Source organism: Chamaea fasciata, unplaced genomic scaffold (assembly GCF_029207755.1).
Source record: "Chamaea fasciata isolate MVZ Bird 193981 ecotype frontalis unplaced genomic scaffold, bChaFas1.0.hap1 SCAF_5, whole genome shotgun sequence".
Lineage (NCBI taxonomy): Eukaryota > Metazoa > Chordata > Aves > Passeriformes > Sylviidae > Chamaea > Chamaea fasciata.
This window is the reverse complement of record NW_027094090.1, coordinates 44,585,224-44,602,848: the sequence shown is the minus strand read 5'-3', so window position 1 is coordinate 44,602,848 and position 17,625 is coordinate 44,585,224. Positions and strand designations below refer to the sequence as shown.

The 17,625-nt window shown below is 43.6% G+C and overlaps 1 protein-coding gene across 1 annotated transcript in view; it reads right to left on the bottom strand.

Annotated features, from left to right (window-relative positions):
• PLXNC1 (plexin C1) overlaps nucleotides 1-14,918 on the bottom strand; it is a 70,527-nt gene extending 55,609 nt beyond the window's left edge. The window contains exons 1-4 of the mRNA XM_066183381.1: nucleotides 13,971-14,918; nucleotides 4,028-4,150; nucleotides 2,574-2,708; nucleotides 431-531 (exon numbers count right to left, since the gene is read on the bottom strand). Of these exons, the coding sequence (XP_066039478.1) occupies nucleotides 431-531; nucleotides 2,574-2,708; nucleotides 4,028-4,150; nucleotides 13,971-14,918 (1,307 nt within the window). The remainder of the gene's footprint in view (nucleotides 1-430; nucleotides 532-2,573; nucleotides 2,709-4,027; nucleotides 4,151-13,970) is intronic.
• Between the last annotated feature and the right edge of the window lie 2,707 nt (nucleotides 14,919-17,625).

Below are 17,625 nucleotides of genomic sequence, written 5' to 3'. Positions count from 1 at the left end.
TCTCCTTTGACCTAAACCAAAGTCAATGGTTCCAAAAAAAGGAACTATCAATACTGAAGACAACTAAGCACTCTTTTCTCATTCGCACATACAAGAGGTATTAGCTATTAAGATGTTTCAAGCACAAGTATACAATTTTATCTCTCAATCTGGAAAACAAAAATATCTCTTCTAAAAGCAAAATTATTTATTATTCTTAGCCCAATATATATTTTATGGGTAGATTTCAAAAATCTGAGGGTTACATAGTCTTTCAAAAGTGTTGAGTTCCCTTTCACATGACAAAAAAGCCTCACATTTATGGCTATGACTGATTCCACAAAAAATCAGTAGATACAATCTTGATGTTGAATAGCCCCAAGCCAGTCAAAATGTACACTGACTAATAATGCCCTACTTTCATATGACAGTCTAAAATACTAAAAGATACCTTTGATTGAAAGAACACCACCCACAGTAGGGGTCCTTTGCAGATAAGCATTCTTGCTCAGAAGCAAATCTACCGCAATTTGCAACTGGTATTCTTCTCACCTGAAACCAAAGAATGCAATAAGACATTGAATTAATACAGCCTCCATAAGCAGGGGACTTGAAGGTTACCACTAAAAATCTGACAGCAACCAAGCACAATCCCTCTGGGGAAGTCTCCTTATGGATTCCCCTCTGCCAGAAGACCTTTGGATAGAAATATGCAGCCTATTTTGCACACGCTGTATTTTGCCATCAGATAATTAAACACCTCTGACAATAAAAATTTGGTTCTACTACTCAAAGGCCAGCATGGGCAGATTAATGCAAGAAAGACTGATCAGCATAGTGAATTACATATAATAATAGAAAGGAGGTATATTTTACAAATAATGTTCTGCTTAGCAGAACACCATTTTCCTCTCCTCAGAATGGAGATACTTAAATGATTGATGAAGGTGCATCCAAAAATGCATGCACATAACAAAATGCATCTGTGTTTGCATCACCATGTCAGGTTACTGCATGTGCACACTAGAACAAACGCATGCAACTGCTTAGCATGCATGAAAATGCCATTTCAGTAAGTAAATGTAGATAATTGTGGCTATATTGTATGTATCTATACTTGTACATTCAGCTTGAATATCCTAGCCAGCCATTTTCAGAAAAGGAAAGGAAAAAGAAAAAGAGAAAGCTGATTACAAATACTGAATACAGATACAAATAATGTGATTAATTACAATGTGAATTAATGATCTTAGTAAGAAAAACTAATTCAAACCATATTTTACAAATTTGCAAGAATTAGAAGTTCTTATATTTGTCAACAGAAACAAGGACACACTGCTTCCTGCAAGATTATATTTACTGCTTTTTCTGTCCATATACTGTAAAATTCAGTTTATCTGAAGGCATGTGAGATAATCAATTCCAAAACCAGTCATAATCCTAGATTACTATCAAGTTTAAGAAGACTTATGGAGAAGCCTTATTTCAGCTCCAAGAGATGATCAGAGAAGTGCATTTATTCCTAATAGCTGTTGTTCCTCTATAACAACTTGGTCTTTTACCAAAGCTAAAGAAAATTCAAGTCTTACTTTGAATATCTATGTATACTTTTGACTGAGATTTCAATTCCTTTTATATTTGTGACAGATGTTTTATAACAGTCAGGGGCTCTCCTACCAACTTACCCCCGCTCTATAACAGCAGGCTAAAACACTACGTTCACTGAGAGAAAAGTGATTTTATTGTAAGTGATGGTAATTAAGTGCTGGGTGAAATCCTTTTCAGCTAAAATGGACAGCAAGCCCTTAAGCCTTCAATGCCATCTTTCCCACTGCTGGGGAGACAAAGGGATTTTCTGATTGCTGCTCAGTAGCCCTGCTGCAAGGTGTGCTGCAACAACTGCACTGGCTCCCGGGAGCCACTCACTGCTTGACGTGCAGCTCCAACATGTTTGCTCACGTGCAGCAGCTCTCAGCCACTCCTGAACTCCTTGGCCTCACTATGCACACACATGGCTCATTCCTCATTGTCCTTTTGTTATGTTCTTTAGAAGTCTGTGCCTAACTGAAGACAATGGGAATTTTATCACTGATTACAGCTTTATCACTGATTTCATCAGAACTAAGGCTTCAAAGCCATCTTTCAAATTAAGAGATTTCTCCACTTTAGAAACTCCTTAACTGACTGGCACACCCTGACCTACCAACATCTGGATTGCTTTGTCTCCAAAGAGTGGACAAGGTTTTTTTGCTATCTCTAAGCTTGACTCTGCATGATCTGCGCTTTCCTGCCTCCAGGCAAAACAGAAAAAAACACTCTCTCGGCAGAATGGCATAAAATAAGCATGGAATTAAGGGTATTGCTGGATCATAACAACACTGGGCAGCACCATGACAGCAGAAGCCCTTTCAAGCCCTGCAGGAATGCAGCCCTAACTTAGACAATGTAACCAGATATTAGATGTAAGTTGGTAACTGCAGTTTGCATATTAAAAGTCTAACTCTAACACAACTGATGCTTCACTTATAAAGTGGGATAAATCCATAAAGCAGTAGTTTATATTAATGCATTATTTTATTAAATATTGTACTTACCTTATTGGCAGAGGACAGATAGATGTAGTTATTATTCACTGGATCAAGTCGTAGTTTGGGGAAAATGGAAGTTTCTTCCTCAATTTCATATAAAACCTCTGGGCAATTAGATTTCATATCCTCATCAAGAACAGCCTAAAACGTGTAATTAAATTATTCCCATGTTCTTTTATTGATCACTCAACATCTTAAACAAAAGCCTAATTTGAGTTACATCAAAGCTTCTGAGATGAACTACTGTGCCATGATTCAATTCACCTACCGCACTGGTTCTCACACTGGAAAAGGATGAAGGAAGAGACCATAAGAACAGAATTTCAACAAAATCCATGCCAGACACATTTAGCACTGAATTTGGCACTGGTTTAGCATATGAAACATGCCTTCCACCAAGCCTGTTACTGATTGATTCGGAAACTGAGTGTGGAAGAAATGCCTATATCCCAAAATCACAAACTTTTACTCCTATCAGTGGAGAAGAAAGTATCAGCCTTCAGAAAACAAACTAACATTCAGAAACCCATAGAGTAAAAAGGAACTTACACAAATTTCTTTGTGGCTACTCTAAGTATATTCCTGTGATGATATTTCTTTTCCTTACCTTGCCCAACTCCACCACCCTTTGCACAGGATTCTAGGGAATCAGAGACCCCATAAACTTCGTTTTGCAAGCACATCAACATTGGTTTTTCATGACTAAACAAGGGAGATGTGTTCACTGTCTCCACAGTGTTAAGGAGACATGGAAGACATCAATTTCATTTTTCTTTATCAAAAGCAAAATGAAATCAAATGGACAAAGCTTTTCAAGGTCTCTACTATATTCCTCTCCAAATGTCTGCTTAATAAAGACAATGAATGAGAGCCATCCTTTGCAGCATAGACAGGAAATGTCTGTACTGCAAAAAAGACATTCTCACAAAACCCAGAAAATATTCAAGCATAAAAAACTTTTGACTGGATGGTTGAAATGTCTGGTAATGAGATAAGATTACTTTCACTTTCAAGCAATGGATTTAAGTTAGCATAGGTCAACTATTCAGAAGCTAAGGCAAAATGAGTCTCTCTAATGGGCAGCTTTTCACATCACACAGGCAAACAAACAAACACACACATTTCCAAAATCTAACAGCATTTAATATTTCTACTAAAAAACCAAAGCAAGGGAGGAAACAAGGCAAAATAACTGAGAACTCCACAGTCTGTAAATTAATACTGTGGGCATTAGCGTTTTAATGAAATGCTTACTTGAATTTTAGCAGGGTACATAATTGCTTTTGAAAGTTATCTTGCTCTCCAAATGACCATACAGCAGTTATATCCCAAACAAAAAACAGAGATTCAGGGGATCTTATTTGTTTATAATACACTGAATAAACCAGGAAATATTTACCCACTCGAACAGCAGCAGAAGCAGCTGGTGGAGAAGGGAAGAACTGCCACACTCAGCTTACCTTTAGTAACTGTCCATCATCTGTTCCCAAAAAGAGAACTATATGATTCAAAACAACTGTGCCATAAACAGCCACTAATCCAGAGTGAATCAAGGTAGGTAATTTCTTGATTGATCGTGCCTCCTAAGAAACAGATATAACAAAAACATATAAAAAAGTCATTCACCTATACTCCAAAACTTTGAGGAAAAGAAGAATCTTTGGAAAGATTCTCAGAGAACCCAACTTTAGACAATACTTTGAGTAACATTCCAATTCTGACACAGTTCCAGAGCAACACATTATTGGAAATTACACACATAACAAGTTTTTCATATATGACAACTGGTCATTTCTGTAACAAGCATCTGCTGCAGTTAAATCACTGACTTCAGTGAGATACGTACTCAGCACAGCAGCAGTAAGTTACTTTGCAATAGGACTTCTCTTTTTTGGGACATAAGTCCTGGGGTTATTCAGAATTTCCAGTTCTTCTCAACGAAGCCATGCTTTGCCACCACCTGAAGGCTAGATACACTCAGCAACCAATTTCAAAGGTATGCAAATGTTCTGGAGAAAGGAGGCACTTCAAACAAACTATGCCTATGTGTATAAAATGAAAACCTTCATCTTCCTTGACACTAGAGGAAGTAGCAATTTGTGTATTACACAAACATAAAAATGAGATAAAGCAATATAAAGTTCATGTCATGCAAAACATAAATGTAGCTGTGTGAGCTTTAAAATCAACACGTTACCCTCAATTCTCCATCCCACCGAGAGGAAATCAAGTGCAAACACATGTAAGCAGTTCATGAAAAAAACAACATGCAGGAAATCCCTGTATCTTGAGGAATGAAAAACCAAACCAAATAACTCTGATTGTAGATGACTGAGTGTTGAAGGGAAATCTACATATGTGAGAATAGGACCATTTACCAGGGGAACTCCCCAGAAGCCCATGTGTCTCCTCAGTAAACAGTAACTCAGTTTTAAAGTCCTCTAATTGCTCCAAGTCAATCTCTGTGGTAGACATTGCCAAAGGTGTGATCCCACCTGCTCTCCAAATGGGTGCAACCCCAGCCAAGCTTTACTTCACCTTTCCTGTATGTTTTCCAATGAACTTAGTTACGGCAATGATGTGCCTAGAAAATGCTCTGTAAATCTACCTACCTACATCTTCATTTGAGTCACGCTCCTCATCAGATGAACGTGTGGCTGCACATACACCAGTGCTGGCACAAAGGAGTGGCAGGCATGGAGAGGTAGGAGACAAGAGCTCAGGTAACACCAGGTCCTTGGGAATAAGCCCTGTAGGTTAGCTTACAAAATCCAGAATTTTGACCTCAAGGACAAATTCCTAAAACCTACAGGAACCCTCTGAGTGCAAGAGCCTATCTCACTTAAATGCACAAAACAAAGTGTGGAATGGACCATCAAAATTGACATTAAGAAGAAAGGTGAAGGCATTTCTCAATGTTATTTAGCAAATCCATAACACAGTAATAGCTGAATTCAACTCTCTTGCATGCTATGATGCTGGCTTAACCCCAAAAAGTCTTTCCACTAGAAATATTTTTTTTCTGAATTACAATCCTAAATCCATTAACATGTTCTTCAGTCAGCTGAATTATTTTAATTAGCTTGAAAGAACAGCCACGTGGAATAAAAGAAGACTTGATTAACTTCCATATTTAAAGTCACTATTTCTTTTTTCATGCAGCTGGAAGAAGACACAGGGAACTGTCATGCACTGGCACAGAACTTCAGTAAAACTCACTTGGCCATGAGAATCCAGTACCCTGGAGGTCTGTGTTAGATAGGGAAGTGGGGCAGGGTGTGATTAAAGTGCAAGCACTTCAAGGTGGAAAAAGTCAACTCACTTTATTAATAGATCAGAACGTAACAGAACTCCAGAACTAGTGTACTCAATGAGTCTTCACTCGGGTTAGGGAGTGAGGGAATGGAGCTTCCACAGTTTCATTTCCACCAAAATTAGGAATAGTTTTTCTGCAGTGCACCATGCAGTAGTGCAAAAGAGACAAACTACCCTAGGTTCCTTGCAGACTCTGTACAACATGATCACAGAAAAGAGGAGTACTCACTCGGTTTCTGAAAAGCTTTGCTGCCAGATTTTATTTTGACCCACATACTAATAAAATAACCAGTGTCATATCAGTGCATCCTCCTCATCTGACTGAAGAACCAATACTGACAAGTGTGGAAGTCTCCTCCCCTCCCTCTGCTTGCTGGAGGGAGGGTCAACACGACATTGAGCTAATATGGATAAGAACAGGGGGAATTCAGATGGCGGACAGTCACAAAAAAAAATTGCCTTCTCTCTTTTGCAACCTATTTGTCCAGTTTGCCCATTTCCTCCAGGGTGCAGCTGCTACTTTCACCTCTCTGTCACCCCTTATCCACATTCATTTATTGTTTTAACAAGCCCTTTTACCTCTTCCACTGTGACTAATGGGGTTACAGCACTGTAGGGCCTTCCCGAACTGCTTCTTTCACAGCTAGATCCATTCTTAAAAATGCATTTACAGTCAAAACTTCCCTTACACTTGAAGAGTCATTCATCTCCATGGTCATCTCTTTGTCTATCCTGTAACATTTTCAGGTGCATACAAAAGCAAGAAAAGCAAAAGAAAAGATAATACCACACTGTGAGACCTCCCTTTTTTAAATTCTTCAGTTCCATCCTCTGTTCTACTTTGTAGTCCCTCTATAGTCTACAGTTGTTTGGTTATTGGCATGGAAAGTATTTGTACTTGTTTTCTATTTGGCACTTCATTCTCAGATGCATCTCCATACGACTCCAGCTGCAGCAACCATATTCACACTTCTACTTTCTGTCTTGATTTCCTCCTGACCATTTTACATTGCATGCCTCATATGAAAGGGCAGCTTTTTTTTTTTTTTTTTTTTTTTTTTTTTTAAGCTCACACAGCACTCCTCATATGCAGCTGTCCAAAAAGTAAAAATAAAGGGTTTGAGCATCTGAGTGAAAGAACAGATGCAGCTCTACAAAAGGACACAAGATCTGTAAGTAGCATAGCAGTAGTCAACACTGGAAAAAGAGATGCTTTTCTTAGGCGGAAAGAACTTTGGGAACTTCATTCTTCTTTCTTAACTTCACCATCCTTTGATCACCTTCATCAATTTTTACTATATCAGAGGGTAACAAATATTGGGGCATGCATTGAGCCTTTATTAGGGCTAAGGAATTAGAAGATGAACCATTCCAAAATTTTATCTCCAGGATTGCGCATTGCCCAGCAGTGTTAGGTGGACGAGCCTGTCCAGGTGAGCAGCCTGCAAAAAATCAAGGATGACCAGAAAATTAGAGTCTTCAGGGAGACAATGCAGAGGCAAATCCTGAGGCTCATGATGCAAAGCAGGAAGAACAGTCAAAGGCTATGGCTGAGTGACATGCTGATGGAGACTCCTGAGATGGGGAAGCTAGAAACTTGTGACTTCTTGCAGCAGCAGAAATAGTCCTTCTCTGCCCTCAGATCTAAGTTCACAGAAGTGGAAAGTGTCCTAATAACCAGTGATGGAGAACAAGCTCCATAAAGAAAGGCTTTGAAACCAACTGAGTTTGAACAGCATATTAGCAGAGAGCAAAATGAAGTGGTGGGTGACTATGAGGAACGAAGGCACACTTTCTATGCTGCAACAACAGGTTGGGGCTTTTTTTAGGGGACCTGACCCATTGCAGAAAGACTGCAGTAATTTTCCATTCCTTGAACCCCGACCCATTTTTGCACATTCATGTAGACACCAAAGACATGGCCTAGTGCAGATCAGGACTACAAAGCTCTGGGGGCAGAGTGAATAAGATGGGACCCCAGGCTGTGTTAATCTGTGGGGTCAGTCAAGAGTGATGCTCTTTCGTACCTGCTACACAAAAACAACGAAGAACTGAGTGAAGATGTGATAATCCGAGCAGAGAGCTGGAGACCAGGCTTCAGTGTGTTCAGGGAAATGGTCAGTGGGATCCCCTGAGAGTCAGCTTTGAAGGGAAATAGAGCTCAAGTAAGCTAGCAGGTCTTTCAGGACAATCTCCATCAAGCACAAAACTCAGGAAAACAAGCAGACATATCACGAGACAGTCTCTACCTAAACAGGGAAGTCATGACCGAACTACACTGCAGAACAACAGCATAAAGGAGGAGAAAGCAGGACTAGGAAGTCTCTGGACACGCAGGAATGGTGTTAGGAAAACCCAAGCTCACCTAGTTTTGGTACTGGCAAGGTATGGTACGGACAACAAGAAGAGCCTCCACTACCACACGAGCAATAAAAGAATAAAAAATAAAAATTCACACCAGCTGCTGAATAGCTCTGGAGATTTACTGACAGTGGATGCAGACATGGCGCTGGACATCACCAGCACATCTTGTCGTCCTTTGTACACACAGAATTGAAGGAGGAGAGAAACTACGAGTACTGGGAGAGGATTAAGCCAGAGATCTCTTAAGAAATCTCAGCTTTTACAAGTTTTACAGAAGACAGATGGGATCTGTAGGAAGATGCTGAGAGACTGTCTGATGAAGCTGAAAGGTTATTTTCTCCTATTTCAAAAGGTGTGGAGATCAGGTAAAGTCTCCAACTGAATTAAGACAAATACTGCAACGATATTCAAAAAAAACCAAGATTTTTTCAGGGAACTACACATTAACTGGTCTAACTTTTTTCCTCAGAGAATCATGGAGAAAATCCTTTCTGAAACCATTTTTGGACACAAGACAAACAAAGTGACTGAGAAAAGCCAGCATAAATTTACCAAGGATAAATCATGCTTCACCCATCTGAAGTATTTATAAGACTTGTAGATGTGGTGCTTAGGGACATGGCTTTGTGGTGAATGACTTACAGGTCTTTTTTAAAGCTGGGCTGGTTCAGCCTACAGAAGAGACAATTTCAGAGGGACCAAAGAAACAAAGCCAGGCTTTTAACCAAAGTGTACGTAAGGTAACGAGATAATGACACAAACTGAGACACTGCAGGTTTCTAGTGAATAGGAAATGAAAAAGCATCACTATGAGGGCAGTGAAGCAGAACAGGTTGTCCAGAGAGGTTGTGCAGTCTCCATTCCTGGAGTGCAAGAGTTGACAAGTCTTCGGTGGCTTACTTGCCACACTAAACAGGGATGATCCGAAAACTCATTGTAATGAGACAGAACTATTCAGTTTAGAAACCCACCAAACATCAGATGCAACACCAGCAGTCTGTAATACTCAGGAGATTGACTTTACTACTGTAAAATTAATTACAGGATCAATTTTGATACAAAATTATATTTAGAAGTCTGTAATACTTTCCTTAAATAAAAGACCATGAATCACTCTGGAGTGAGTTACCACACAAATTCAAATGTTGTTCCTGCAAATTAAAGACTGTAATTAAACTGATATGACTCTGTTGACTTCAAAATCTCATTTCAGTAGAGCTTACACCAGCTAGGATTTGTCCTAGGATTCCAAATTATGTTTGATAAATTAAGGGGCACATACCCCCCTCATATGTATCAACAACTGAAAAATTAAAAAGTTCAAAGAACAGACTGTTACAAGACTTTACTTGCATTAAATAATAGATGAAAATCCAATGGAAATAACTTATCTTTTAGTAACTATCACAACTACTTAGCCTTTTCACATAATAAAATGAACACCTTAATATAAACTACAGCAATTCTCTTTCTTACCGGTACATGCCTAACAACTTTTTGGGGATTTTCTACCTGAAAAATTGTGAATCCCTGAATCTCCCTGAATCCTTTTCTTCTCATGCAACTTTTTAATGGCAAAACCAATTTCCAGATTTGTCATTATCATGGTTAGGTAACACTCTACATCTCTCTTGTTGATGTTCTCCAATTGGAACACTTTCCCTAGTCATCTACTTGGTTATGATTCACAGCATCCTGGCTTGTCTGTGAGAGGCCTGAGACCTTTGTAGGTCCTGTACTGTCACAGAACAACAGAAGAAAAGCCTTTCTTAAAGTTCACTAGCTCCCGTCATCTACTTGGTTATGATTCACAGCATCCTGGCTTGTCTGTGAGAGGCCTGAGACCTTTGTAGGTCCTGTTCTGTCACAGAACAACAGAAGAAAAGCCTTTCTTAAAGTTCACTAGCTCCCACAGCAAGTTGTGACAAATTCCAGCATTTCTCCTGTGTTTGTAAGTACTCAGTCAGCTTTCTGAAAATAAACTGAGAATGAGATTTGGCAAATTCACATTTATTAACTAAGGAAATTGTGAAGAAGATGCACTTATGTATATGTAGGATATGCTAGAGAGTCCAGTAACACATACACCCTGATAGTGTATGTAAGTAGATATATTCAAAATTAAGAGACATGTGGATCAAAGAAAAGAAAAAAAAAAGCTGAATATAAAACTGCAGAATGTTTTCAGAGTAGTTTCACCTAAAACACTACTTGCCTCTTGCTAGATAGGGATCCCGTCTCTGGGAATCAAGCAGTGCCAATGTCCTGAATAAACATATCCAAGTAGGACAAACTTCTTTGTGCATGCTGCTGCACAGAACAAAAATGGACTTACTTACTTCTCATATGGAGAAATTCCACAGAATTTGTAGCAGTCACATACTTTTTAAAAAAGCTGCTAAGCAAGGATCTTAAAAATTACCAGTTTTTCAATGACGGACTCTAATCCAGCATTAAATTTTAATGCAAATGAGAACTTTGGCCTAAGATGCAAAGCGAAGCTAAAGAGATTACACACCTACAGTGAGCTCCAACAGGATGCAGAGCAATTTGGTTCCAATCCAGTGAAGTACTCAAGTACATGCTTTACTTTAAATGCATGGGTATGAAGATGATAGAAATCCTTATATATGCCTAAATATATCATTAAGTGCTTTACTGGGTTAGGGCCAGAAAGCTCAGTACCTTACAGGAATGAGTTCAGAGTACACCATGTAGCAATGGCATAACAGGGAATTCAGGACCACAAATACCCTGGGCTAAGCCCATCATGCAGTGTCTTATTGAGAAATGCAATGTGAGTGGAGAGGGGTAAGAGGATGTCTTGCCTAAAGGTAATCAGAATGATAACAGAAATCTGAAGGATGACAAGATCAGAAGGAAAACAAACTGCCACTACTCCCTAATGTATACGCATACTATAAATTGTACTACTGCAGTGAAAAAAAATCCCTGTATTTTCAGTTCCTACATAAACTGATAGTCCATGTCTGGGATCCACACACATCACATCACACCTCAGCTCCTGCATTCAAGTGTACCCAGCAGAGAAGACTAAGACCTGCAGGGCCCTGCAACACATGGTATCTGCAATGCAAAAGCCACACTGACATTCAGCACGGTCCATTCACCACAAGCACCAGAGAGGTCTTGCACATAAAGTGCTCATAATGCTGCAACAGCCCCTCTGCTCAAGACCAATACTGTCTTTAAAAGACCGGACTTCAAAGCACATGTTAAGTACTGTTGCTTGCTGCCATTTCTACACACTGTAGCACAATGTAGCCCTGACAGCTCCGTGCTATGAGGCACTCCCTTCTGGCAAGAGCCACTGCTAGGACTGCACACACTGCTGCAAGCTGCACCCTGATGGACGTGCCACACTCCATCTTCCTGTCAGCTCTGAAGCCCATGTGTTTCTGAGTCCAAGAACAGCATGATTCCATGATTGCAGGGACTCCCATACTTTGGTGAGAGACGGTAGAAGGATCTGGTCTAAAGCAACCCAGAAGCAGCAGCATATGGGCCTGTCATCTCCAAACTTACTCTGCAATAGCCTAGCCTAACCTTCTGTAGTATAAAAAAATATTAAAGCTGAACTACATGCATTTATTTCTATGTTTATACGCCATAAGCGCATATAATTAGCTTTAAAAAGAGAGCTAATTAGCCATGTAATGTTATAGGTCACATTACTTCACAGGACCCACATGTCCTGCTATCTCACAAAATATTAAAATACCAATTTTCTCTCAGTCGTAAACTGCACTTCTTGTGCCAGAATATTAGGATCAATAACATCATCATACTTTGGGACACAAGGTTAAGTAAGCAATCCTTTTGAAGATTGTTACAGTTGAGATTCTTCAACATTGTATCCAAATATTATCTACATTTCCAGGAGGGATGAGCCTTTTGGGACATGAAAGTAACTATGGAGTCATAGGAGTCTAATCTGAATCAGACCAATCCTGAAACAAGTGATTTTTCATATTCAGGCCCTGAGAGGCAATGGGGACAGGGAATTGCCCTATCCGCAGAAATACGTACCTCACTATCTGCAGAAATATGTACCTGCATTATCTTAGTCTACCAGATCTATGAGGCTCTTCTTGCCTGAAATTTCTTGCATGAGGTTTTGTAAGGTGTTTAGAAAGGATCTAATGCCCAGGGAGCTTTCTTTTTCTGTTTTGTTTAGCAGGCTCAGAAAGCACTTTGCTAAGAAACTCCAAGAGTAATTAGGAACAAACAATATAAACTAAAATTCCAGCAAGAAAATAGGTATTTTGGGATCAGAATGAGACTTCAAATTCATTCAGGAAGTTTGCCTTGTGGGAGCACAGAAATCACACAGTAAGCAGCAAGCTAGCACTGGAAATCAAAGGATTGGCTCTGGCTCCGCAGTGAGTTTCACTATTTACTTCAGCACAGTTGTCTCACCCACATACGGGGTTCTCATTCACAACCACGTCCTCTAACACTGGCAATAGTCTCACAGCTCAGTAGGGAGATGAGCAGACTGAAACACACGTGCCCTCTGGTAGTCTGTTTGGAAAAATCTCAGCACTGCACTCCGCTACGAGTTAGATTAGGAAAGCCAAGGAGTGACAGTAAATCTACTGCACTTCTTTCAAGGAATTTCGAAGAAACTCCTATCATAACACATCAAGGATTCAGAAGCTTAGCTGCAAAGACCCTGGCTGGTGTGGGAACTGCAAAAGGCCTAGGGCTTGCTTCATGATGCCTTGCTGAATCCCCTATGGTTCTCTTTGATACTTTTCAGTGGTCATTTGGCCACATCTCTGGAAAGTCTAACTGAAAAGCATGGACAGGCCTTTCAAAATTACCTTCTTCATGTGAAGGACATTTTTACCTTCCTGAAAATGACTGGTAGGTAATTTCTTTACTACTGAGACCACAACAAAGCCAGTAGCCTTTCCTATCCCACCCTCCATGTACCCAGCTCACCCTGAAAAGGAGGAAGGAGCTGAAGAGAGTGTTACTGAAGTAGGTGACATGGGGAACTCCATGGGATACCACTGCCTGTGAAAATGTAACCACTGCAACAACAAAGAGATATCACCTATTGTCTGCTGCACACAAGGATTTGGGGAGGTGGCTATGAGAGTCCCCCCAAGCAAGGCCAACTGTGAGAGGCTTGAACAAGCAACCACAAATAACCACTGAAAAGGCAACCACAGAAAACTAGTGAGTGATAGGGATAACAGTGCACACAGCCCAGTGCGCAGAGCCAATCTGACGGGCTTTTTTTTCCAATTCTGATGTAGCTGCAATGACATGAGATGTGAATGCACAGAATAAGATAGGAGATGCTTTATCTAAGCTGTATGGAAAATAAAATGAAACACGACTAATCCTAGGCTGAAAAGCACACATCGAGGGAGAAGCCTAAGACTCAGGTCTGACCCAGGATGTCCTCAGGTGCTCCCTCAGATGTGTCTTTCCCAACAGGTAGGTGCGAAGTATACCAAAATCTGGTAAAGGATCATCTTTTTAGAAACAGAACGAGCTGGAGAAATCACTAGAGCTGACACAGCCAGGGCTGATATGCAAAGCCTGGTGCGGCTCTGAAGTTTCTCGCTAACTTCATGTGCCTCCAGATCAGGGACAACCCATGAGTCATGCACACAGACACCAGCCACAACAATAAGTGTCAACAAGGGCGTGCAGGATGAAAGCTTAGCAAACGATGCCCAGACTTACACAGCTCTTCCCGTTCATATTGAAGTGCGTGGATGCACAGGCTTGCTCCTTCATCTCCTCCATCCCAAAGATGCAGACGGCAGTGCTGTTCCACGCCTTGGCGTTGTGGCTGTGGCGGAACACACCCACCCACCAGCCCCGCTCACCCTGGCGGACGAGGCTGGAGGAAATAATGAGGCTCCTGCACCCGCAGTCCAAATAGACGTGCCCTTGCAAAGTAAGGCCACCCTCTGAAGGGCGCAGCTGGCGCAGGACAGCCATGCTGGGTGGCTCCGTGTTATTGCTCAACCTGGCCTTCAACGTGTAGTAGGGAAAGAAAAGGTGATCCCCCCACTGGAGCGCGTCAACAAAGTGCAAAGGTTCCTCCCTGCGCTTGATGATGCCCAGCTCCTCCTTGGACTTCAGGTTGACCATGCTGCGCACCGTGATGACGGTCTCCTTGTCCGACTTCGAGGGCTCGCAGTGCAGGTGGTTCGTGTCAGCGCTGGTTGAGTAGGTGGCCGCCACGGCCAGGTACCAGGCGCCGGCCTGCTGGAAGACGACGCCGGCGGTGGAGCCGTCGGGCAGGCAACTGACCACCTCGCTTTGGTTCAAGCGCTGCCGGTAGGACGGCTGCTCCCACACCTGGCAGGCGCCGCCATCCTGGGTCCAGCCGGTCAGCAGGACGCCCACCCCGCCGGCCTCCTCGTAGTACAGCAGCAGGTTGCTGCGCATGCCGGGGGGCTCCCCGCAGCCCTGCCCCGCCGCCGGCACCACGCGGTGGCGGGGCCGCAGCTCGGGCCGCAGCTCGTAGAGGCAGCTGCCGCCCGCCACCAGCACGGCGCCGCCGCTCACCTCGATGTTGTCGATGGGGGCCCCCGGCAGCTCGAAGCTCTGGGGTCCGGCGGCGCCCGCCAGCGCCGCCAGCAGGGGCAGCGCCCAGCTGAGGGCGGGCGGCGGCGCCGCCATGGGCGCGGGCTCGGCTCGGCGCCGCGGGGCGCCTCAGGCGGCGGCGGGCGGCGGGCGCTGCTGCGCCATGGTGCGCGGAGGGGCCGGGCGCGCTGCCGCCGCTACCGCCGCCGCCGCTTCTCCCTGTGCCGCGGCCGGGCTGCGCGGGCGGGGAGTTCCTCTTTCGGGGCGGGGAGGAGGGGGTGCCTGCACGGGAGAGGTGGGCCGGGCTCCTCCGGGAGGGCTGCCGAGCCACCTCGCCGCCGTGCGCCGCCGCTCCCCCTCCGCCCCCCGGCCCCGCCGGCCCGCCTTGCCGCGGACGGTGGGCGGCGGCGGCGCCGCGGGAGCCCACCTCGGCCGCCGTGGGCTGGGGGCGGCCGCCTCGCAGCGGCGTGGCGGGACGCGGAGGGGAGCGAGACCCGCCCCGCCCGGCGGCGCTCAGCAGCCGGACCCGCACGGGGACCCCTCCGGGGCACCGGAGCGGGGGAACCCCTCCGGGGCAGGGCGGCCCCCGCGCACTCGCCTTGCCTCGCTCCCGGCCCGGCTGAAGCCCGCCGCGGACAATGGGCGAACAGGGGTGAAGGTGCTCAGCTGGGGCAGCCGGTGGCGCGGTCCGCTGGCGGGTGCCGGCTGTGGGCGTGGGTCAGGCTCTGCCGGGCGCCGGCAGCGCCCGCTGCGAGCCTGGAAACCCGCCTTGTCCCCGTTCAAATGCACCGCAGAACCGCCCTGCTAAACAGCAGCCCTGACAACCAGTCGGCCGATACCACCCTGAGATGGGAAGGTTGAGGGGTCAGGGATCCCTGGTTAGATCTTGGTCTTGCCTGCGGCAGAACAAAGGCTCTCGGCATTCTCCCAAGTCCTGCAGGGCACACAAAAAACCCTGTTCCTTTCCAGCTGTGCTGCTGAGAGATGGATGCCAACCCAACGCGCGGTGGGGCCAGGTTGGGCCATGTTGAATGGCGCAACTTATTTACTTCCTTTCCCGCTCTATCATTGCTGGCTGATTTTCAACACAACATAAAGTATAGGTCACATGCTGAGTAAATTATCGTTTTGCTGAATTTTAAATAAAAAACGAAAAGCAGCAAAGATGCCTTTCAGTGTTCTCTTTTGGGTGTCTCTGGAAGCTCTGGGTGAGGATGGGTGTAGGGCCCATTGGCTTACTGAGAAGAGGATGTAATGTTCAAAACCGAGAAGTTATCTCACCCTCCATTGACACTAGTTTTGTCTTGAAGTAGCTTGATAGCAGGAAAAAGTGGGACCTTAAAAATTTGAACAAAAGTAACCTCTTATGACTCAACAGTCAAGTGCAACATTTTCAAGTAGGAAGTGCAACAAAGTTAACGAATTATGATTATCTTTCTCCATTACAATACCCAGCAGCAGTTATTGTGCAAGAATTGATGTTGTTGTGGTCAGCAAAAATACTCAATTATTTTGCAGTAAAAAGTGCCTAGGACAAATATTCCCTTGAAATCCAGAGCTCTCCACAGCCCATCTGCTTATCTCTTGTATAGGGACTCCAAAATCTCTAAAATGTAGCAGAGGATGTGGAAGAGAATCATTGCACAATTTTTCTTCTTGCCAGATGCATAGATGCTCTGTGTGCTAACACTGCCTGCAGCTACCCATGGAGGGCTGAACTTCTAGTCAACATGTAGGCAAAGTAAATCCTCATGCCCATTTCACCAATATAGGTTGTGTACAGAAATGTCATTTATACATACATCTTAGCAAAGGAGGCTGAACATGCAATAGTGGAGTGCATTACACACTACCTTGCCTTCTAGTTTATTTTAGTTCAAATATAAAACTGTCAGTGATCTTCCTCTTGCTCTAAACTGATGAGCTTAAACAGTAAAGCGTATCAGCATCCTAACTACAGACTCTTATTCTGACCACAGAACATGCCCAGCAACAGGTTGTCTTCTACAAACATCCCTCCTTTTGCAAAACCACTGTGCTCTGCATGTACTGCTGACATCTCTTTCTCAGGCTTGATGTTTAGAATAGGCCACATGTACTTCAGTATACATGTACTGAATGACTGGTTTGTTTAAACAAGTGAGACCAGGCTTGTTCTAGTCTTAGAGAACAGCAACCACTCCTAGGGCTGCAGGCTTCTGTGATTGCCAAAACTGCCAAAAAGCAATGTTCTACTTCAGTTTTTGTCCTGGGAGGACTGAACTGCATACGCTACATGGGCTAGCAAGGGTTGGGATGGGATGGGATGGGATGGGATGGGATGGGATGGGATGGGATGGGATGGGATGGAATAGGATAGAATAGGTCATATCCTATCCTAGGGATAGCTATCACCGCACAGTTTTGCAGACTGTTCCCTGCCTGTTACTTTTCTATTTCTGATTTTTCCTTTCTCTTTCCAGCGAAGAAGTAGCTTGGACCAGAGCCTCATCTTGCAACATTTAATTCTGCATACGTCTCTGAGAGCCAGCTTTGCACTGAGAGTTAGTGCATGGAGTTTTGCTCATGAGTGACCCAATTCTTGAAGCGGCAAAGTAGCAACTCCTTTCAAAGCCCCTGAAGTAAATAGGAGCTTCTATCTTCAACACATTCTTCTAGAGATACCTATCTGGATACCAGAACAGTTGTGCTTATACTGGTGTTATGGAAATGGAAAGGAAGGCTACAGGTTTATTTTGTACTGCTTCAGAGTGTAATATTTGTTATTAACACAGCAGACCAGAAAACAGCTTAATCAGTTCAT